At 37.7% G+C, this 23,580-nt stretch overlaps 2 protein-coding genes across 2 annotated transcripts in view; one reads left to right on the top strand and one right to left on the bottom strand.

Annotated features, from left to right (window-relative positions):
• Window positions 1-23,580, bottom strand: part of LOC120226162 (olfactory receptor 1J1-like) — an 81,446-nt gene that overhangs the window by 37,534 nt on the left and 20,332 nt on the right. The gene's annotated exons all lie outside the window — the stretch shown is intronic.
• LOC120226169 (olfactory receptor 1J4-like) lies at window positions 900-1,843 on the top strand. Its single transcript, XM_039224360.1, is given in 2 exon segments — window positions 900-1,215; window positions 1,218-1,843. Coding segments are annotated over 2 exon segments (939 nt in total). The 5' UTR covers window positions 900-902.

Genomic DNA, 23,580 nt, shown 5'->3' with positions numbered 1-23,580 from the left:
CCAGAAGTGGAACTTCTGGATTATATGGTAATTCTTTGTTTAATTTTTTGAGGAACTGCCACAGTGTTTTTCATAATGACTGCACCATTTTATGTATACCAGCAATATACAAGTGTTCCAATTTCTCCACATCCTCACCAACACTAGCTTTCTACCTTCCTTCTTTCCTTTTTTCCTTCCTTCCATCCTTCCTTGTTTCCTTCCTTCTTCCTTCCTTCTTTCCTCCCTCTCTCCATTTTTTCTTTTCTTTCCCTTTCCTTTGCTTTCTTCTTTTCTTTTCGATGATAGTAATTCTAATGTGTGAAGTGAGTTTATGTATTAAGGACCTATATTGTACATGGTATGTTTCTTTAATCTTCTCAATGCTTTAAGAGGCAAGCATGTGTATGTGTGTATGTGATAGACAGAGAGACAAAGGTAGAGATAGAGACAGAGAGACAGAGAGAGCAAGAAACAATCAGGATAAGCAAGAACCAGATGCAAGCTCCAAAGCAGTCCAGATACAGAGCCATTCTCTTCATCAGGGCTGTGAGGCTGCTCACTGGAATGTGGGCTCCCCAGAGGAAGGGACTTATTTATTACTTTCTTCCTAGTGCCTATCACTGTGTCTCCACATGTGTGAAAAACAAAATAAAAAAAGAATGAGTTGTTCCTGATTTTGACCAAAGAGTTTGGTCTCACATACTTTCCCCAAGTGACTGCATCAAGGTTCAGACAAATCGCATTGCATCCTTCTCACCAGACTGGATAAGGCATCCATATGTGAATTGCAAGGCAATATTTGCCTGAATGTTGATAGTTACTTGGAGAAAATACGTGACTACACAGTAATTGCTATGCTTAGTATTTTTAAGTACTCGACATTTCCCATTTCTCTTTATTCCCAGAGGAGAGAAAGCAGCATGAGGAGGGAGAACCAGAACAGCATGTCCAAATTTCTCCTCCTGGGGCTCCCCATCCGGTCAGGGCAGCAGGGCATGTTCTTCGCCCTGTTCCTGGGCATGTACCTGACCATGGTGCTGGGGAACCTGCTCATCATCCCTCTTATCAGGCTGGACTCTCACCTCTACACCCCCATGTACTTCTTCCTCAGCGACTTGGCCTTCACTGATGTTTCTTTTTCATCTGTCACCGTCCCAAAGATGTTGATGAACATGCAGACTCAGGATCTATCGATCTCCTATCCTGGATGTATTTCACAGATGTATTTTTATATATTTTCAGTTGTGTTGATAATCTCCTTTTTGCAGCGATGGCATATGACAGATATGTAGCCATCTGTCACCCTCTATACTACACCACCATCATGAAGAAGGGTCTGTGTGTGCAGCTGGTGGCTGGCTCCTGGATTCTCTCCTGTAGCAGTGCTCTCTTACACACCCTCCTCCTGACCCAGGTGTCCTTCTGTGCTGACAACATCATTGCTCACTTCTTCTGTAGCCTCCCCATCCTAGCCAGGCTGTCCTGTTCAAACACCTCTTTTAATGAGCTGGTCATACTTACTGCAGGGGCTACAGTTGTCATTTTCCCATTGACTGGCATTCTGGTCTCTTATAGACGCATTGGAGCTTCTATTCTGAAGGTCTCCTCTACCAAAGGTATCGGCAAAGCCTTGTCCACCTGTGGCTCCCACCTCTCTGTAGTGTCTTTATTCTATGGAACAATTATGACATTGTACTTTTCCTCCGCATTGAGCAACTACAATGACAAAGACATGACTGCCTCACTGATGTACACAGTGGTCAGCCCCATGTTGAACCCCTTCATCTACAGCCTAAGGAACAGAGACCTGAAATTGGCTCTGGAGGTGATATTTAGAAACAATATCCTTTTCACCAAGTGAGAATCACCTAATTGTATTATTTTACCCACTGACCTTGTTAGAGATGACTTCTTGCAAAATTGTTTGTTGACTATCCATGTCTCTTGCATTCTCCCAACTACACTTTAAATAGGGAGCTATGTTATAGGACCTGACCCTTTTCACTTTGGTCATACCTAGCTTTTAATTATAACCCACAGTTTCTATTTGTTGAAGTAAATGAGATATAAACCAGCTCCTTATTTCCTGTTTATTGTCCACAAATATTCAATCAAATTTCTAATGTTTAGTTTTAGAAATTCCAGAATGCTTACCTTCTTAATGCAGTAGCTAGATAATAAAGTGCTTTTGATGGTTTGCTAAAACTTAAATGAACTTTAATTTGATTGTGCCTGTGACAAGAAGTTAACAGGGGTGCACAGAGGAGTCAATCCAATTACCAAATTTCTCCATGCTAGGAAGATTATGATTTTCCCCTCTAAGTTGGATTTTTGTGGTGAGAACAGCCTCTATCTGCCTGATTAATTTTAATCTGGGAAAGTATGTGTTGTCTTATTCCTAAACTGAGAGCTTTTACTTCTAAGAAGGAAAGGACATATGTGTGAATTCATAACTCACGCACACAAAAATATTTACCATAACTACTAGGCAATTGTCCAAGCTCTGGACATGCAAGTTAAAAAAGAGAAAGACCTCCAAATCAATTCCCATGTAGAGTTTACATTCCAGCATTCCTGACCTCACTCATCATGCTCCTTTTTTTCCATAGCAGTTTTCAACCTTCTAATACACCATGAACTTTACTTGTTTCCTTTATTGTCATTGTTTCTTTACTAGAATGTAAGCTCTGTGGGAGATGAGTTTTTGTGTCTGAAATAAATGAATAAATTCTAAGTTTTGTTTGTAGGTAAAAACTGCTGTAGGTAAAGGAAGCATTAAGGAGGGGGATCACTATGATTTAACTCATAAATAGAATCTGAAAAAAGAAAGAAAGAAAGAAATGAATAAACTAACATAAACCAGAATCAGACCTATAAACAGAGAACAAACTGATGGTTGCCAGAGGGGAGAGGGTGGGTCGTGGGAAAATGGGTCAAGGGGAATAGGAGAAATAGCCCTCCAGTTATGGAATGAGTAGGTCATAGGAATAAAAGGCAGAGCATAAGGAATATAGTCAATAGCATTGTAATAGCAATGTATCAGGACAGATGGTAGCTATACTTATAGTAAACATAGCATAATGTGTAAACTTGTTGAATCACTATGTTGTACAATTGAAATTAAAGTAATATTGTGTGTCAACTATACTCAGATAAAAAAAAGGAGGGGGGAATGAGAGTTCTGGTGAGGGGTGCTTTATAAGTTAGTGCTATGTGGTCCAGGTAAACTCACTGGAAAGATAAAACTAAGACATTAGTGAGGATGGGTAAGTAATCCATGGGGATTTCTGAGGAAAAAGCATCTGAAGCATGAAGTTCAGCAACTAGAAATATTCTGAGGTAAGATGGCACCAGGCCTATTCCAGGAACATGAAATGGACCTCTGTAGCTATACAGGGATGAGTTGGGGGGTGGGTGGTAGACAGTAAGTTTAGAGATATCAGGGAACCAGATTTGTTATGCACTTCAGGTCGTAGTAAGTGTATTAGTCAAAGTTCTCCAGATAAATAGAACCAAGAGGGTTTGTGTGTGTTTGTGGGAGAAAGGGGTGTTGGGGGAGAATTTTAAGGAATTATTTCATGTGATTATAGAGGCTGGTAAGTCCCAAATTGGCAGGTGACAAGCTGGAAACCCAGAGAAATGTTTCAGTTTGAACCCACAGGCAGTTTGCTGGCAGAATTGCTTCTTTGGGGGAAGTCAGTCTTAAAGCTCTACAGACTGGATGAGGCCCATCTGCAGTATGGAAGGCAATCTACTCCAAATCTGCTGATCAAAATAAAATGATCGAGAGGGAGGCAAACTATATGAGACTCTTAAATTCAGAGAAGAAACCAAAGATTGCTAGAGGGGAGGTGGGTAGGGGGATGGGTTAAATAGGTGATGGGCATTAAGGAAGGCAATTGTTGGGATGAGCACTGGGTGTTATATATAAGTAATGAATCACTAAATTCTACTCCTGAAACCAGTACTACACTATATGTTAACTAACTTGAGTTTAAATTTTAAAAAATGTTAATCTCATTTTAAAAATGCCTTCATAGAAACATCTAGAATTGTATTTGACTAAATATCTGGGTACTGTCACCTAGCCAAGGTGACACATAAAATTAACCACATTAGTAGAGTTTCATTTTTGTGTGAGTGATTTCAGAATCCATTGGAAGCTATTCAGTAGAGGAATGGCAAGATCCTTTTGACATTGGTATACACCCATGAAACTATCTAAGATAAGCTATCAAGATAATGAAGTTTCCTGTGCTTACCCTCCTGCTCCTCTTTGTTCCTCTGATCTGTCCCCAGGGCAAGCACTGATCTTTTTTTTTTTTTTCCACATTAATTCTCATCTTCTAGAAGTTTATCTAAGTGGAATCATACAATATGTATGCTTTTGCTGCTGCCCTCTTCCGCTTAGCTCAGCATAAGCATTTTGAGATTCATCCATGTACCAATTTTTATCAAAAGTTCATTCTTTTTATTGCTGAGTAGTATTTCATTATAAGGATATCCCACAAACTTTCTGTCCATTTACCTGTTGATGGATGTTTGGAGTGGTTCCAGTTTTTTACTATTAAATAAAGCTGTTATGAACATTCTTGTAGAAGTCTTTTTATAGACACCTACATTTTTTTTCTTTGGGCAAATACCTAGTAATATGTTAGCTATATATTTAACTTTTAAAGAACTTGTCAAACTATTTTTCAAAGAGGTAGTGCCATTTTACATTGCCACCGACAGTATATGAGAGTTACAGTTCCTTCATATCTTCAGTGACACTGGATAACAATAGTCCTTCTAATATTAGACATTCTAATAGGTGTGTAGTGGTATCTCATTGCTGTTGAATTTGCATTTTCCTTATTAATAATGATGTCAAGCACATTCTCGTGTGTTTATTTGCCATTCATAAGTCTCCTTTGGTGAAGAGTGTGGTCAAATAGTTTACCCATTTTAAAGTTTTTATTTAAATTCCAGTTTAATTCTAATATTAGTTTCAGGTGTACAGTATAGTGATTCAACAATTCCATACAATACCTGGTGCTCATCACAAGTGCACTCATTAATTTCCATTCCATATTTAACCCATCTCCTCACCCACCTCTCCTCTGGTAACCATCAGACTGTTCTCTGTAATTAAAAGTCTGTTTCTTGGGGCACCTGGGTGGCTTAGTCGGTTAAGCGTCCGACTGTCGCTTAGGTCATGATCTCGCGGTTCTTGGGTTCGAGCCCCGCGTCGGGCTCTGTGCTGACTGCCAGCTCAGAGCCTGGAGCCTGTATCAGTCTGTCACTCCCTCTCTCTCTGACCCTCCCCTGCTCACGCTGTCTCTCTCTCTCCTAGAAATAAATAAAACATTAAAAAAAAAAGTCTGTTTCTTGCTTTGACAGGTTCTCATTTTTTCCTATGCTTTTTTATTCTGTTTCTTAAATTCCACATATGAGTGAAATCATATGGTATGTGTCTTTCTCTGTCTGACTTATTTCATTTAGTATTATACTCTCTAGCTCCATCCATGTCACACTGCACATGGCAAGATTTCATTATTTTTTATGGCTGAATAATATTCCATTGATACAGCACTCTGGCTGTAGATCCATACCTTAAGTCTGTCTTCTATCAGGCGTTCTCTGGAGGGTCAGCATCATGGGAGAAGATGCCCTGTGTGTCCTATTCTTGTATTTCCAATTAGTAGCACAGTGCTAGGAACATGGTAGGTTATATTAAAAAAAAAATTCTGCTCTGGTTTCCACTGAAAGGAATCATGTTGGGCATTAAGGGTGTGTCTCATGCTTGGACAACACTAGTGAATCAATGAAATTCAGGCTTTTTTTTTTTTTTTTTCCAGGAGAAAATAAGAAATGGTAGTGGTGGCCATTATCGACTTCCAAAGTCTCTGACATTTCCCTATCCCTTTACTCCCAGTAGACAGAAAAGCAGAATGTAAGGGAAAATGAGAGCATGTTCCTCTTCCTGGGCTCCCCCATAAAGCTGGAGCAACAGGGTGTGTTGCTGGGCATGTGCCTGACCTTAGTGCTGGGGAACCTACTCATCCTGCTCATCAGGCTGGACTCTCACTTCCGCACCCCCATATAGTTCTTCCTCAGCCACTTGGCCCTCACAGATGTCTCCTTTTCATCTGTCACCATCCCTGATATGCTGATAAATATGTATACTCAAGATCAATCCATCCCATATGCAGGGTGTATAACACAGATGTATTCTTTTCTTTCTTTCTTTCTTTCTTTTGTTGTATTGATAATCTCCTTGGAGTGGTGGCATATGACACATATGTGGCCATCTGTCATCTATACTACACCACTATCGTGTGAGAAAACCTGTATGTCTCACCAGTGGCTGTGTCCTGGTTATTCTCATGTAGCAGCACATTGTTCCACACTCTCACTATCTCTCATTTCTTTCATGATCTTGCTGCTCTGCTCAAGTTGTCCCACTATGACACTTCCATCAATGAGGTGGTCATCTTCACTTCCCAGTGGGGGTACTGGGAATCATTATACCACTGACTGGCATCCTGGTCTATTATGTCTGCATTGGGGTGTTCATCCTGAGGGTTCCCTCTACCAAGGGGATCTGTAAAGCCTTGTCCACTTGTGGCTCCCAGCTCTCTGTGGCATTTCTATTCTATAGGACAGTTATGGCTCTGTGCATTTTTCCTATGATCAAACAACTCCAATGACAAAGACATAATTGCTTCAGTGATGTACACAGTTGAATCCCTCCATCTAAAGCCTGAGGAACAGGGACATGAAAGGGACTCTGAGAGAACTTTTTAAGAGGGAGATCTTTTTCTCCAAGTGACAATCACCTCACCTCAGTTCTTAGTTCACCAAATAGCACTGTCAGAGATTCTTCCTTGGAATACTATGCAGAGGGCCATCCTTGTTGCTGGTACCCTCTCCGCTTCCGTTTCCAGGTGACTTGCTTTGACAGTTTCTCCTGTTTGTTCTCCCTAGGCCCAATGACATGAAAGGGTCTCCAGCATAGACACATCAAGTGATAATTTGCTATAACCATCTACATTCTGTGAAGCAAACTTTTTACTTTATTTTATACCTTTTTAGGTTTCCTTAAGCCTTGGGATTTGGCACATACAGAAGCACCCTTATCTTAATTGTCTTCAAAGTACCAAACTTATTTTAAGTCAGGAGACGGAATTTTCCTTAACAATTGCAGTATTGCCTCTTATTCATGAATAGACCAAAACAAAACAAAAAAATCCTTGCTTTCTTCTTTCAGGAAAAAGACATTTGACTGCAAATTTATTTGCTCTTTGGATCTGTCAGGAATTTTATAAGCTGTATCTTCTCATTCATTACATTTCTGATGCCTATGTTGAAGAATTTTGGAGATGTCAAATGTGATGTAGTTTGGAAATGTCAAGTGGACATTTATGATGGACCTCATATGAATTTGTACCAAAATTTGTGAAACTTAATGGTATAGATAATTAGAACACCTTTAAAATGGCTGTATAAAATTAATGATAATCCATATTTTAGCAATCTACTCCTTAGTTTCACTTTCAATTCTAAAGGTATTTTTTTTTCTAGAGTTATAAAATTTTAATTTAACTCCAAGCCTTAAGATAGGGAAATTCAGAATGCTGGCTTACCAATTGGAGTAGTTGCTTAACTAAATGCTTCATATGGTTTCTCAAAATCTAAATACAATACAAAATTTCTGGCAAGTGATTCTAAAGTGCAGCAGAGGTTGAGAACATCTGGATTAAATGATTCAGAGCAACACTTGTAACTGAATCAAGAAATTCACTGGAATAAACTGGGAGTTTGAAGCATAGTGGCTTTTCCTTGGCTGAATTGTGAGTCTGTCATTGGCTGGGCTGTTGCTGGGGTAGAACAACTTTCTTCTCCTGATGAGCCTAGTAAAGTGGTATCCACTTGCAAGACTCGCAAGGAACTCTCTCTTGCTGTTGAGGTCTGCAGTTGATGACAAGGGGTAAGACATGACAGCTCCCCCTCCTGGCTCTAGACTTCATTTTAAATGAGATTTCCTTTTACTAATTTTCACTGAACCAACTCTGCTAACACCTGGATTTTGGATTTTTAGCATCTACAACTGTGAGAGGATAAATTTTTGTTTTTTTTAAAGATGCATGTTCTGAAAATAAATATCTACACCGATGCTGGGAATGTTATAGGTAATTGATATGATATAACCCAGGAGGAAAATCCTGCCAACATTTTACATCACAAGGAGAGAAACTCTTATCCTTGGAAGCTGTGTAGATAATGAAACATGGACCAAATATAAAGAATCATCCCTTCATGAGATACTGGAGTAGAGCAGATGTCTCTCAAATCGCCCATCATTTAGATTGTAACTGAGGAAAAACCTCATTCTTCCAAAGGAATATTCTCTGAAATATGAAAATAAAGGAAAAATATCTTTTCATGTTAAATTTTGCTGTGAAATACACTCTGTGGAAAGTCTTCCCTGGTGTGAAGATTGTTCAATTAAGATAATGAAAGAAAGTCTCAATGGAAATATCTCTGCTGTCCAAGGGGACTCCTGCTTATTTCTTATTTCTTTGACTTCACTTACAGTTTTATTGGGATGTAATTGACATACAGGTTTTAAATGTTCAACTTAATATATTATGACGTATATACATGAAGCCATCACCACAACAACAATCAAGACCATAAATAAATCCATCACTCTCAAAAGGCACCCTCATATGCTTTTCTAAACCTGCCCTCCTTCTTCTTTTTAAAAGATGTTTTACTTATTTTTGAGACAGTTGAGAGTGTGTGTTAGCAGGGGAGGGGCAGAGAGAGAAGCAGGCTCCAGGCTCTGAGCTAACCATCAGCACAAAGCCCGACGTGAGGCTCGAACCCATGAACTGTGAGATCATGACTTGAGCTGAAGTCGGACGCTTAACCAACTGAGCCACCCAGGCGCCCCTGTTTTGTTTCTTAAATTCCACATAAGAGTAAAGTCATATGGTATTTGTCTTTCTCTGACTGACTTATTTCACTTAGCATAATACTCTCTGTTCCACCCATGTCATTGCAAATGGCAAGATTTCATTCTTTTTGATGGCTGAGTAATATTCCATTGTATATACACCATATCTTTATACATTCATCAGTCAGTGGACATTTGGGCTCTTTCCATAATTTAGCTGTTGTTGATAATGCTGCTATAAACATCAGGGTGCATGTATCCTTTTGAATTAGTATTTTTGTTTCCTTTGGATAAATAACAGTAGTGTAACTGCTGGGTCATAGGGTAGTTCTATTTTTAACTTTTTGAGGAAACTTCACACCATTTTGCAGAGTGGTTCTGCCAGTTTGCATTCCCACCAATAGCATAAGAGGGTTCCTCTTTCTCCACATCTTTGCCAACACCTCTTGTTTCTCATGTTGTTAATTTTAGCAATTCTGACAAGTGTGAGGTGATATCTCATTGTGGTTTGGATCTGATGATAAGTGATGTTGAGCATCTTTTCATGTGTCTGTTGGCCATCTGGATGTCTTCTTTGGAAAAATGTCTGTTCATGTCTTCTGACCATTTCTTAACTAGATTGTTAGATTTTTGGGTGTTGATTTTGATAATTTCTTTATAGATTTTAGATACTAACCCTTTATCAGATATACCATTTGCAAATATCTTCTCCCATTCCATAGGTTGCCTTTTAGTTTTGTTGATTGTTTCCTTCACTGTGCAGAAGATTTTTATTTTGATGAAGTCCCAATAGTTTATTTTTGCTTTTGTTTCCTTGCCTCAGGAGACATATCTAGTAAGAAGTTGCTACAGTTGATGTCACCAAGGTTACTGCATGTGCTCTCCTCTAGGATTTTATCATTTCCTGTCTCACATTTAGGTCTTTCATCAATTTTTTATTTATTTTGTGTATGGTGTAAGTGGTCCAGTTTCACTGTTTTGCGTGTTGCTGTCTAGTTTTCCCAACACCATTTGTTGAAGAGACTGTTTTTTTCTTCATTGGATATTTTTTCCTGCTTTGTTGAAGAATAATTGACCATATAGCTGTGTGTTCACTTTTGAGTTTTCTATTTCTGTTCTATTGATCTATGTGTCTATTCTGGTGCCAGTACCATACTATCTTGATCACTACAACTTTGTAATATAACTTGAAGTCCAGAATTGTGATGGACTTAGGGCTTTTTTAAAAGTGTGTTATTTAGTTTCTAAATATTTAGAGTTTTTTTTCTGATGTCCTTTGCTGATTCTTAAATCCATATTTGTCAGATAGTGTACTTTGTGTGATTTGAATCCTTTGAACTTCATGAAACTTGTTTAGTGGTCCTGCATATGGTCCATCTTGGTAAATATTACATATGTACTTGAGAAGAATGTGTATTTTGCTATTGCTGAGTAGAATATTTTCTAAAGGCCAATTAGGACAACCTGGTTGATAGTGTTGTTCAAGTCAATCCATTATTCTTTGCTTGTGTATTATTAAGAGAAGAGTGTTGAAATATTCACTTAAAGTTGTGGAGATCTGTCTATTTCTTTTTATCCTTTTTTTAAAAATTTTTTTTAATGTTTTTTTTTTTTTTTAATTTATTTCTAGGAGAGAGAGAGAGACAGCGTGAGCAGGGGAGGGCCAGAGAGAGAGGGAGTCACAGACTGAAACAGGCTCCAGGCTCTGAGCTGGCAGTCAGCACAGAGCCCGACGCGGGGCTCAAACCCACGAACCGTGAGATCATGACCTAAGTGAAAGTCGGACGCTTAACCGACTAACCCACCCAGGTGCCCCTCTTTTTATCCTTTTTACAGTTCTATCAGATTGAGCTTCTCTCTTTTTAAAAGCCTGTTATTATGAGTCCACACTTTTTTTTTGTGTGAGGAGCGATTGATTTTATACTTTTATTTATTTTTTAAATAGTTTATTGTCAAGTTGGTTTCCATATAACACCCAGTGCTCATCCCCACAAGTGCCCTCCTCCATGCCCATCACCCCTCTTCCCCTCCCCCCACCCTCATCAGCCCTCAGTTTGTTCTCAGCATTCACATAGTGACTTCATTCCAAAGAATAAGTAATGGAAACGTGGAAAAAAGAGTAACTTTATAGTGAAGAAACGCGAGTTAACCTTAACAGTGATAAATCATGTTGATAGAATGTACCCTTAATATAATGTGATGAGAATGACACCTAAACTCTGTGATCTTCCTCCTCCAAACCCCAAACCTCAGTCTAATCATGAAACAAACATCAGACAAAACCCAAATTAGGGACGTTCTGCAAAATATCTGACCAATACTCCTCAACACTGTCAAGGTTATCAAAAACATAGAAAGACTAAGAAACTGTCACAGGCAGGAGGAGACTAAGAAGACATGATGACTAAATGTGGTATCCTGGATGGGATCTTATAATAGAGAGTAGGTAAAGCCAAGGAAGTGTGGATTATAGTTAATAATATAAATATTGGGGCACCTAGGTGGCTCAGTCGGTAAAGCATCCAACTCTTGACTTCGGCTCAGGTCATGATCTCACAGTTCCTCAGTTCAAGCCCCACGTCGGGCTCCACACTGACAGTGTGGGACCTGCTTGGGATTCTCTCTCTCCTCTCTCTGCCTCTCTCAAAATAAATAAATAAACTTAAAAAAATAAAAGCCTGTTATTAAGCACATACATATTTAGAATTTTTATATCTTCTTGTTGAATTTACTCCTTTATCATCATGAAATGACAACCTTTTCCCCTTGTAATACTTGGCTCTTAAATATAATTTCTTTAATATGAATGTAGCTACTCCAGGATTCTTTTGATTAGCCTTTGTATGATATATTCTTTTTCTATCTTTTGACTTTTAACTTATTTATGTCTTTAGTTTCAAGGTGGGTTTCTTATGGACAGTATATATTTTGGTCTTGCTTTTTGACTGAATCTGAGCATCTCTGCCTTTCATTTTAGGTTTTCAAATAGCTTATACTTAATATAATTACTGGTATGATTTGGTTTTATATCTACCATCTTGGTATTTATTTACTATTTGTCTCCTCTGACTTTTATACACTTTTTTGTGCTCTTTTTCTCTGCCTACTTTTGGATTAATTGAGGCATCTTTTATGATTCAATTTATCTCCTTTTTGGCTTTTAACTTGGGCTTATAGCAAAGATTTTTTTTTCATTTTTTCATTTTTTCATAGTTTAAATAGTTTATTGTCAAGTTGGTTTACATATAACATCCAGGGCTCATCCCAACAAATGCCATCCTCCATGTCCATCATCCCCCTTCCCTTCTTCCCCACCCCCATCAGCCCTCAGTTTGTTCTTAGCATTCAAGAGTCTCTCATGGTTTGCCTCTCTCCCTCTCCCCAATTATTTTCCCCCCTTCTTCTCCCCCGTGGTCCTCTGTTAAGTTCCTCCTAATCCACCTATATGTGCAAACATATGGTATCTGTCCTTCTCTGCCTGATTTATATTGCTCAGCATAACACCCTCAAGGTCCATCCATGTTGCTACACATGGCCAGATTTCATTCTTTCTCATTGCCATGTAGTATTCCATGGTATAGATAAACCACATATTCTTGATCCATTCATCAGTTGATGGACACTTAGGCTCTTTCCATGTTTTGCCTATTGCGTTTTTTTTTTTTTAATGTTATGCGCTTTATTTTTTTTTCTTAAATAGTTTATTGTCAAGTTGGTTTCCCATATAACACCCAGTGCTCATCCCAACAAGTGCCCTCCTCCATGCCCATTACCCCCCTTCCCCTGTCCCCCACCCCCACCAGCCGTCAGTTTGTGCTCAGCATTCAAGAGTCCCTCATGGCTTGCCTCCCTCCCTCTCCCCAACTATTTTTCCCCTTCTTCTCCCCCATGGTCCTCCGTTAACTTCCTCCTAATCCAGCTATACGTGCAAACATATGGTATTTGTCCTTCTCTGCCTGACCTATTTCGCTCAGCATAACACCCTCTAGTTCCATCTATGTTGCTACAAATGGACAGTTTTCATTCTTTGTCATTGCCATGTAGTATTCCATTGTATAAATATACCACATCTTCTTGTTCCATTCATCAGTTGATGGACACTTAGGTTCTTTCCATGTTTTGCCTATTGTTGAGAGTGCTGCTATTGTTCCGCTATGCATCAGCACTCCTGTATCCCTTGGGTAAAGTCCTAGCAGTGCTATTGCTGGGTCATAGGGGAGTTCTATTGTTAATTTTCTGAGGAACCTCCACACTGCTTTCCAGAGGGGTTGCACCAGTTTACATTCCCACCAACAGCGTGGAGGGTGCCTGTTTCTCCACATCTCGCAAGCATCTAGAGTCTCTTGATTTGTTCATTTTAGCCACTCTGCCTGGTGTGAGGTAGTATCTCAGTGTGGTTTTGATTTGTATTTCCCTGATGATGAGGGATGCTGAGCATCGTTTCATGTGTCTGTTTGCCATCTGGATGTCCTCTTTGGAGAAGTGTCTGTTCATGTCTTCTGCCCATTTCTTCACTGGATTATTTGTTTTTCGGGTGTGGAGTTTGGTGAGTTCCTTATAGATTTTGGATACTACCCCTTTATCTGATATGTCATTTGCAACTATCTTTTCCCATTCCGTCGGTTGTCTATTAGTTTTATGGATTGTTTCCTTTGCCGTGTAGAAGCTTTTTATGTTGATTAGATCTGAATAGTTCATTTTTGCTCTTGATTCCCTTACAGCAAACATTTTAAACCTAACAGTCTAATCCAATAATATCATATCAATTCAATTATAGCACAAGCAACTTAAAACATACACTTCCATTTTCACTCTCCCAGACGTTGTGCTATTGTCACCATACATTTTACTTTTACATTATTATAATGCCTACTGTAGATTTATTCTTTTAGTTTAAAATGGTAAATTGTATTTTAATGTGACAAAATTAAGAGCATTTGTTTTATATTTACCCACATGTTTAATATTCTGATATTCTTCAGCCACATTTCAATTTATATCTTTTTTTTTGCCTAAAAGCCTTTCTTTAGTTATTTCTTTATATGTTTTCTGGTGATAGATATTTTCAGCTCTTTTACATCTGTCTTTATTTCACCTTCTTTTTTAAAAGTTATTTTCTCTAGTAAAAACTTCAAAGTTAACAAATTCTTTTTCTTTTAGTACTTTTAAGGATGTTGATTCATGTCTTGTGATTTGAATTACTTCCAATGAGATTTGTTGTTTTTCTTGCCCTTCTTCAAAATGTATCTTCTCCTTCCAAGTCTGCTCTCAAGATTTTCTTTGTATTACTGGTTTTCAAGTAATTTTTTTATGTTGTGCTTCATCATAGCTTTTTATGTTTTTTTTAGAAAACCACTGTTTTGAGTTATAATTGTTATACAAAAATTTGTAGATATTTCATGTGTACAAATTGGTGAGTTTAGAGATAAGTATACATTCATGAAATCATCACCACAGTCTATGCCATAAACATATCCACCCTAAACAAAATATTAGCAAAATGAATTCAACAATGCATTAAATGGATGATAAACCATGATTGAAGTGGGATGTATTCCAGGGAGACAAGAATGATATAACATTTGCAAATCAATGTGACACACCACATTAATAAAATAAAGGCTAAATATCATACGATCATCTCAATAGATGTAGAAAAAGCATTTGACAAAATTCAACATTCATTTTTGAGTGAAAATTCTAAAATGGGCGTAGAGAAAATGTACCTCAACATAATAAAGACAATATTTATAAGCCTACAGCTAACATTATGCACAATGGTTAAAAAGCTGAAAGCTTTTCCTTTAGGACTAGGAACAATACAAAGATGCTCACTCTCACCAATTTTATAGTATTAGAAGTCCTAACCAGAGCAATTAGGCAAAGTAAATGCATTCTGACTGAAAGGGAAAAAGTAAAACTGTCACTATTTGCAAATCGCATGATATATATAAAATACCCTAAAGACAGCACCAAAAAGCTCTTAGAACTAATAAACGAATTCAGTAAGGTTGCATGATACAAAATAAATATACAAAAAAATATATTGTGTTTCTATACACTAATAACAAATTATCAAAAAGAGAACATTTAAAAAAAACTCCATTTACAATTGCAGCAAAAAGAATAAAATCACTAGGAATAAATTTAAGCAAGAAGGTGAAAGGCCTATACACTGAAAACTATGACACTGATGAAAGAAATTTAAGAAGACACAAATAAGTGGAAAGATATTTCATGCTCATGGATTGGAAGAATTAATATTGTTAAAATGTCCATACTAGCCAAAGCAATAAACAAATTCTATGCAATCCTGATGGCCTTTTTCACAAAACTAGAACAAAGAATCCTATAATTTGTATGGAACCGCAAAGACCTTGAATAGCCAATGCAATCTTGAGAAAAGAAGAACAAATCTGGAAGCATGATACCTCCTAATTTCAAACTATGTTACAAAGCTATTATTGGCATAAAAACAGACACATACGTCAATGGAACAGAATAGAGAGCCTGGAAGCTAACCCGTGCAAATATGGCCAGTTGGTGTATGTCAAAGTAGCCAAGAATAAACAATGAGGAAAGAATAGTCTTTTCAATGAATGTTGTTGGGAAAACTGGATAGCTACATGCAAAAGAGTGAAACTGGATCACTATCTTACGGCATATACAAAAATTAATTCAAATGGATTAAAGACTTAAACATAAGATGTAAATCCATAAAACTCCTGGTGGTAAGCTCCTGGACATTGGTCTTGATGATAACCTTTCTTGGATTTGACACTAAAAGTAAAGCAGCAAACACAAGAATAAACAAGTGGGACTACATCAAACCAAAAAGCATAGGCACAGCAAAGGAAACCATGAACACAACAAAAAAGGCAACCTATTGAATAGGAGAACTTATTTGCAAAGCATATGTCTGATAAGGTGTTAATATCCAAAAATATATAAAGAACTCATACAAGTCAATAGCAAAAAAGCAAACAATCCAATTATAAAAAGGGTAGAGGATCTGAACGGATATTTTTTCCAAAGAAGACATTCAGATGGTCAACAAGTTCATCAGTAATCATCAGGGAAATGGAAATCAAAACCACACAAATACAGACAGGGATGCATTTTATCAGATTATTGGATATGACGATTAACTTTAAAAAAACATAGTTTTTCAGAATCACTTTGATAATATCCTTAATAGACTATAATTCTAATTACTAATTCAATTGGAATATAATTTTTCTTTCTAAAATAAAAAAAATAAAGTATTTTTAATATAATTTATTGTCAAATTGGCTTACATATAACACCCTGTGCTCATCCCAACAAGTGCCCTCCTCAGTGCTCGTCATCCATTGAATTAAAGAATAACTGGCCTGTTGATGTGGCTATTATCAAAAACACAAAAATGACAAATATTTGATACAATGTGGAGAAAAAGGAGACTCTTGTACACTGTTGGTGGGAATGTATATTAGTGCAACCACTATGGAAAACAGTAGAGAGGTTTCTCAAAAATCTCAAAATAGAAATACCATCTGATCCAGCAATTCTACCTTTTGGTATATATCCAAAGGAAACAACAACACAAGTTTGAAAAGATGTCTGCACTCCTATGTTTATTACAGCATTATTTACTATTGCCAAGACATAGAAACAACCTAAGTGTCCACCAATGGATGAATGGATACACACACACACACACACACACACGCACACACAATGGACAAAGAAAATATATACATACAATAGAATAGTATTCAGTCATAAAAAGAAGAAAATTTTGTCATTTGTGACAACATGGGTGTAATTTGAGGGTATTATGCTAAGTGAAATAAGTCAGACAAAGAAAGACAAATATTGCGTGATCTTACTTATATGTGTAACTCCCCCCACCCAAAAAAAATTCCCCAGACCCTGAACTCATAGACAGAGAAAAGACTGGTGTCTGCCAGATGTGGTGGGTGAGATGCTGGCAAACTGGGTGAAGGGATCAAAAGGTACAAACTTCCAGTTATAAAATGATTAAGTCCTGGGAATGTAATGTGCAGCATGGTGACATAGTTAATAATACTGTATTGCATATTTGAAAGTTACTAAGAGAGTTGATCTTAAATGTTCTCATAATTAGAAAAAAATTATAACTATGCATGGTGATGAATGTTAAGTAGACTTATTACGGTGATCATTTTTTAGTATAAACAAATAATAATCAATATATTATGGATCCAAAACTAACATAATGTTATGTCACTTATATCTCAATAACACTTTTAAAGATAAAAAGGGAAGATACAAATATAAGGAACAAAACAGGAAGCATTATTATAGATACTCAGATATTGAAAGGAAAGGATCATAAGAGTTTCTATGGACTAACTTTTCACTAGGGCATTTGGAGGTTTATATTAAATAGAAAACTCCTTAAGGATACCATTTATTAAAACTGACAGAAAACATTGAAAATGGGAACACTGATATCTTAAGGGAATTAAGTGTATTATTAAAATAGCTTTTTACAAAGAATCTCTAAGCCCAGATGGCTGCATTAGGAAAAGTTCCAAATAGTTAAAAAGAATTTAACAATAGTTAAAGAGAAAATAACAAAATAATAGAAATAGAGCATACATTCCAACTTGTTTTATGAGTACAACATAACCTTGATACCAAACCTGGTAAAGGCAAAAAAGGAAAATTACAGACAAACCTCTCTCTTGAACATGGATGCAAATGTCATAACAAAATATTAGAAAAAGAAATCTAGCAATACATATAAAGAGTAATATAACATGATTGAGTGGGATGCATTCTAAATACATGAGAATGATTAAACATTAGGGGAAGTAATCAATGTAATTCACCACAAAAACACAAACTATTACAGTTATGTAATTATCTCAACAAAAGCAAAAACGTGTTCAATATATTCAGCACCTGTTTGTAATAAAAACCCTTATAAAATTTGGCCAAACCTGACAAAGAACAGCTATTTAAAAAACCTACAGAAAACAACGTGTTTCATGAAACATGAAATAGCTTAAAAAGCTTTCTTTCAAGATTTTTATGAGGCAACAATTAATATTTTTCCATCTACTTATTCCCACCCAAGGCTTTTATATTAGTATAAGAAAATTGCTGGTGTTAGCATTTAACTCATATTTTAACATGATCCTTTACAACATGGTTTTGACCTGATTCTCAGCCATGGCCATGTATGAACACATGAGATAAAGAAAAAAGTTCCTGGAGAGAGGCAAGATGGCGGAGAAGTAGGGAGCTCTGTACATTTCACTCACCCCTATCTCTGAAACGGAGAAGACCTAAAGCCATAGGAACCCTTACAGAATCCAGAAATTTGAGAGGAAAAGGAGACAGAGTCCGCTGAGAAAACCTTGTAGTGTGAGTGTGAACTGGGGAAGAGAAAAACCTGCCAGGACCAGAGACACAGAGGGAGGGGAGGGAGCCCCCTTTGCAGGGAACCGTGGTGAGTCTCGGGGAGATAAAAGAAAGAGAGGCAGAAACTGCTGAAGACACTGTCCCTGTCGCTGGAGAAGAGAAAATGCTCGACTCGGAACACAGAGGGATCCGGTTTCCTGCTGTCCAGCTGACCCTAGGTGGGACGCACTGGTCCCAGGCGACCCCTGGAGAAACTGCGCCTCGCTCACCAGCTCGACCTGGAGGTGACTCAGTGGCTTCTGAAGCTGTGCCCTTGTGCTTCTGGCTCAGCTTGATCCACGGGGGGGAGGCGAGGGGCTTGAAACAGCTCAGAGGGACTTGCCTGCGAGTTTGTATTTCGGGCAATATCAGTGGGGCGCGCAGACTTAAGATCGGGAAATGAGGCATGGCTTGGGATATAGAGCACAGCCCACCTTGGCTACAGCCGTGGCACAGGGAGATCAGACACAAAAGAGTGAGGTGCAATGCTTGGTTTGAGAAGGAACTGGAGTGACACCATTTTTCTCCCCACAACCACCAAGGCGGGACCTAAGGGCTGGTGGGACGCAGTGGAGGCTGAGACCTGCCTACACCAAACCATGCCTATCCCTGCTAGATAGCTGCCTTTTTTCTTTTTCTTTTCTTTTTCTTTTTTTCTTTTTTACTGGAGCCCGGGACAAGACTAACATGGATGCACTGCCCTGATTAATTCTGGTCACTGGCTTACTTAAACAGTCACATTTAATCCATTCTATAGATGTATATTCTACACCTCCACCACTACCTTTTTATCTCCCTCTCTCTTTGGAGTAATCAGACTATATACTTTCTCTGAGTAGCATTACCTTCATTTCTTTCGACTTGTTTCTAACCATATTCCCCTCTTTGTCTCTGAATTCAGCTTCTGACTCTCCCTGCTGGTCATTTCATTTCCAATTTCACTTCCTTCCCACCCTGTCATTTCTCTTTTTGTATATGCTCTTCCATCAGCATTGCATACACCTGGCTCTTTATTTGTAGCTGGGAATTCTGGTTATATGCTTTTAGACTGTCCTTTGTCTACTGGGTTTTTTATCTTTTTCTTTTCTTCTTATTTATTTTTTATGTATTTTTATTTATTTATTCTTTTGTCTTCCCTCCTTCCTCTTTTTTTTTTGTCCCTTCCTTTTGTTCTTTTCTTTTTCCCTCTTGGTTTGCGTGTTTGTTGGATTTGTCTGTGCGTTTGTGTGCCTTTGCTCCCTGTGTGTTTGTCTGTTTTCTTTTCCAGGGCTACCTCAAGAGAGAAGCCAAAGTACACCTGGTGGAGAGTCCCAAATACCACTACGAGTAGGAAAATAAAATAACCAAGGTCTCAACAAGAGAGACGAAGAGACATCATTCAAAGAACACTTCCTGAATGGATAGACCCTGGACAGTAAGAGACTTTGGTACAGCAGCACTCACAGGCGCAGAGTGCATACAAGCTTTTAAATCTAACAAGAGATAGAAAGCTAACCAAAATGACAAAACCGAAGAACTCGCCTCCAAAGAAATTCCAGGAAGAAATGACAGCTAAAGAACTGCTCAAAACAGATATAAGCAACGTAACTGAACAAAAATTTAGAACAATAGTCATAAAGTTAATTGCTGGGTGTGAAAAAGGCATGGAAGACATCAGAGAAACTACAGCCACAAAGACTATGGAGCTTAAAAATAGTTGTGATGAATTACAAAATGCTATTAATGAGATGCATAATAAAATGGAGGCATCCAATGCACAGATTGAAGAGGCAGAAAGGAGAATCAGTGATTTAGAAGACACAAGTATCCAAAAAGAGGAAGCTGAGAAAAAGAGAGATAAACTGATTCAGGAACACGAAAGGAGAGTTCGAGAGCTCAGCAATACAATCAAATGGAACAATATCTGTGTCATAGGAATTCCAGAAGAGGAAGAGAGAGGGAAAGGCACTGAAGGAATTCTGGAACAAATTATAGCAGAGAACTTACCCAATCTGGGGAAGGAAATAGACATTGAAATCCAAGAGGCACAGAGAAGTCCCCTCAGATGTAACTTGAATTGATCTTCTGCACAACATATCATAGTGAAAGTGGTAAAGTATAAGGACAATGAGAGAATTCTGAAAGCAGCTAGGGATAAAAGGGCCCTAACATACAAAGGGAAACCTATCAAAGTGGTGACAGACCTATCTACTGAAACTTGGCAGGCCAGAAAGGAATGGCAGATCTTCAATGTGATGAACAGAAAAAAATATGCAGCCAAGAATCCTCTATCCAGCAAGCCTGTCATTCAGAACAGAAGGAGAGATAAAAGTCTTCCCAAATAAACAAAAATTGAAAGAATTCGTCACCACTAAACCAGCCCTACAAGAAATCCTGAGGGGGACTCTACAAGATAAATGTTGCAAGGAACACAAGGTACCAGAGATACTACCACAAGCAAGAATCCTACAGAGGACACAATGACTCTAAACCCATATTTTTCCAATAACAACACTGAATGTAAATGGGCTAAATGCCCCAATCAAAAGACATAGGGTAGCAGAATGGATTTAAAAAAATCCATCTATATGCTGTCTACAAGAAACTCTTTTTAGACTTGAGGACACCTTCAGATTGAAAGTAAGGGGATGGAAAATATCTATCATGCTCCTGGACATCAAAAGAAACCTGGAGTAGCTACACTTATATCAGACAAACTAGACTTTAAAGTAAAGGCAGCAACAAGGGATGAGAAGGGCATTGTATAATAATTACAGGGTCTATCCATTAGGAAGAGCTAACAATTATAAATGCCTATGCACCAAATACAGAGGCACCTAAATACATAAAGCAATCACCAACAGAAACAATCTTATGGATAAGAATGTACTAATAGCAGGGGACTTTAATACTCCACCACAGAATTGGATAGATCTACTAGACAGAAAATCACTAAAGAAACAATGGACTTGAATGACACATTGGACTAGATGGGTTTGACAGATATATTTAGAACTCTACTTCCTGAGGCCATGGAATTCACTTTCTTCTCAAGTGCGCATGGCACATTCTCCAAGATAGATCACATACTGGGATATAAAGCAGCCCTCAATAAGTATAATAGAATTGAGATCATATATGCACACTTTCAGATCACAATGCTATGAAACTTGAAATCAATCACAGGAAGAAGCTGGGAAAACCTCCAAAAACATGGAGGTTAAAGAACACTCTACTAAAAAACAAATCAGGCAATTAGAGAAGAAATTTTAAAACATATGGAAACAAATGAAAATGAAAACATAACAATCCAAACTCTATGGGATGCGGCAAAGGCAGTCGTAAGAGGAAAGAACATTGCACTCCAGGCCTATTTCAAGAAATTAGAAAAAGGGCAAGTACAAAATCTAACAGTGCACCTAAAGGAACTAAGGAGACCAACAAGAGCACCTCAAACCCAGTAGGAGAAGAGAAAACAAAATAATAAAAATCGGGGCAGAAATAAACAATATAGAATCCAAAAAAAATAAAATAAAATAAAAACCTCACAGTTGAAAAGAACAATGCAACCAAAAGTTGGTTTTTTGAAAAAATAAACAAAATTGACAAACCTCTAGCCAGGCTTCTCAAAAAAAAAAGAGAGAGCATTCAAATAGATAAAATCGTGAATGAAAATGGACTTACTACAACCAACCCCTCAGAAATACAAGCAATTATTAGGAATACTATGAAAAATTATATGCCAACAAATTGGACAACTTAGAAGAAATGGATTAATTTCTAAACACACACTCACTACCAAAATTCACACGGGAAGAGATAGAAAATCTGAACAGACCCATAACTAGTGAAGAAATAGAATCAGTTATCAAAAATCTCCCAACAAATAAGAGCCCTGGGCCAGATGGCTTCCCTGGGGAATTCTACCAGACATTTAAAACAGAATTAATACCGATTCTTCTCAAGGTATTCCAAAAAATAGAAATTGAAGGAAAACTTCCAGACTCATTTTATGAAGCCAGCATCACTTTGATTCCCAAGCCAGACAGAGACCCATCATAAAAGAGGTCAATATCCTTGATGAATACATATGCAAAAATCCTCAAGAAGATACTTGCAAATCGAATTCAACAGCACATAGAAAGTATTATCCACCATGATCAAGTGGGATTCATTCCTGGGTTACAGGGCTGGCTCAATATTCGCAAAGCAATCAATGTGACACATCACGTCAACAAAAGAAAAGATAAAAACCATATGATCCTGTCGATAGATGCAGAAAAAGCATTTGACAAAATACAGCATCCCTTAATCTAGGGTCTTAATAAAGACCCTAGAGAAAGTTGGGATAGAAAGAACTTACATAAACATCATAAAAGCCATCTATGAGAAGCCCTCAGCTAACATCATCCTCAATGGGGAAAAACCGAGAGCTTTCCCCCGAGATCAGGCACACGTCAGGGATGTCCACTCTCACCACTGTTGTTTAACACAGTGCTGGAAGTCCTAGCATCAGCCATCAGACAACAAAAGGATATCAAAGGCATCAGAATTAGCAAAGAAGAAGTCAAACCCTCACTTTTCGCAGACGACATGATACTCTACATGGAAAACCCGACAGACTCCATCAGAAGCCTACTAGAACTGATTCATGAATTCAGCAAAGTTGCAGGATACAAAATCAACATACAGAAATCGGTTCCATTTCTATACACCAATAATAAAGTAACAGAAAGAGAAATCAAGAAGCTGATCCCATTCACAATTGCACAAAGAAGCATAAAATACCTAGGAATAAACCTAAGAAAAGATATAGGAGATCTGTATGATGAAAAATATAGAAAACTTATGAAGGAAATTGAAGAAGACACAAAGAAATGGAAAAATATTCCATACTCACAGGATTGGAAGAATAAATATAGTTAAAATGTCATTACTACCCAAAGCAATCTACACATTCCATGCAATCCCAATCAAAATTGCACCAGCATTGTTCTCAAAGCTAGAACAAACAATCCTAAAATTTGTATGTAAGCACAAAAGACCCTGAATAGCATAAGTAATTTTGAAGAAGAAAACCAAACCGGGAGGCATCACCATCCCAGACTTTAGCCTCTACTACAAAGCTGTCATCATCAAGACAGTATGGTATTGGCACAAAAACAGACACATAGACCAATGGAACAGAATTGAGAACTCAGAATTGGATCCACAAATGTATGGCCAACTAATTTTTGACAAAG

The sequence above is a fragment of the Hyaena hyaena genome, unplaced genomic scaffold (assembly GCF_003009895.1).
Source record: "Hyaena hyaena isolate Hyena2069 unplaced genomic scaffold, ASM300989v1 scaffold_1627, whole genome shotgun sequence".
NCBI lineage: Eukaryota > Metazoa > Chordata > Mammalia > Carnivora > Hyaenidae > Hyaena > Hyaena hyaena.
This window is presented reverse-complemented; position numbering and strand designations above follow the sequence as displayed.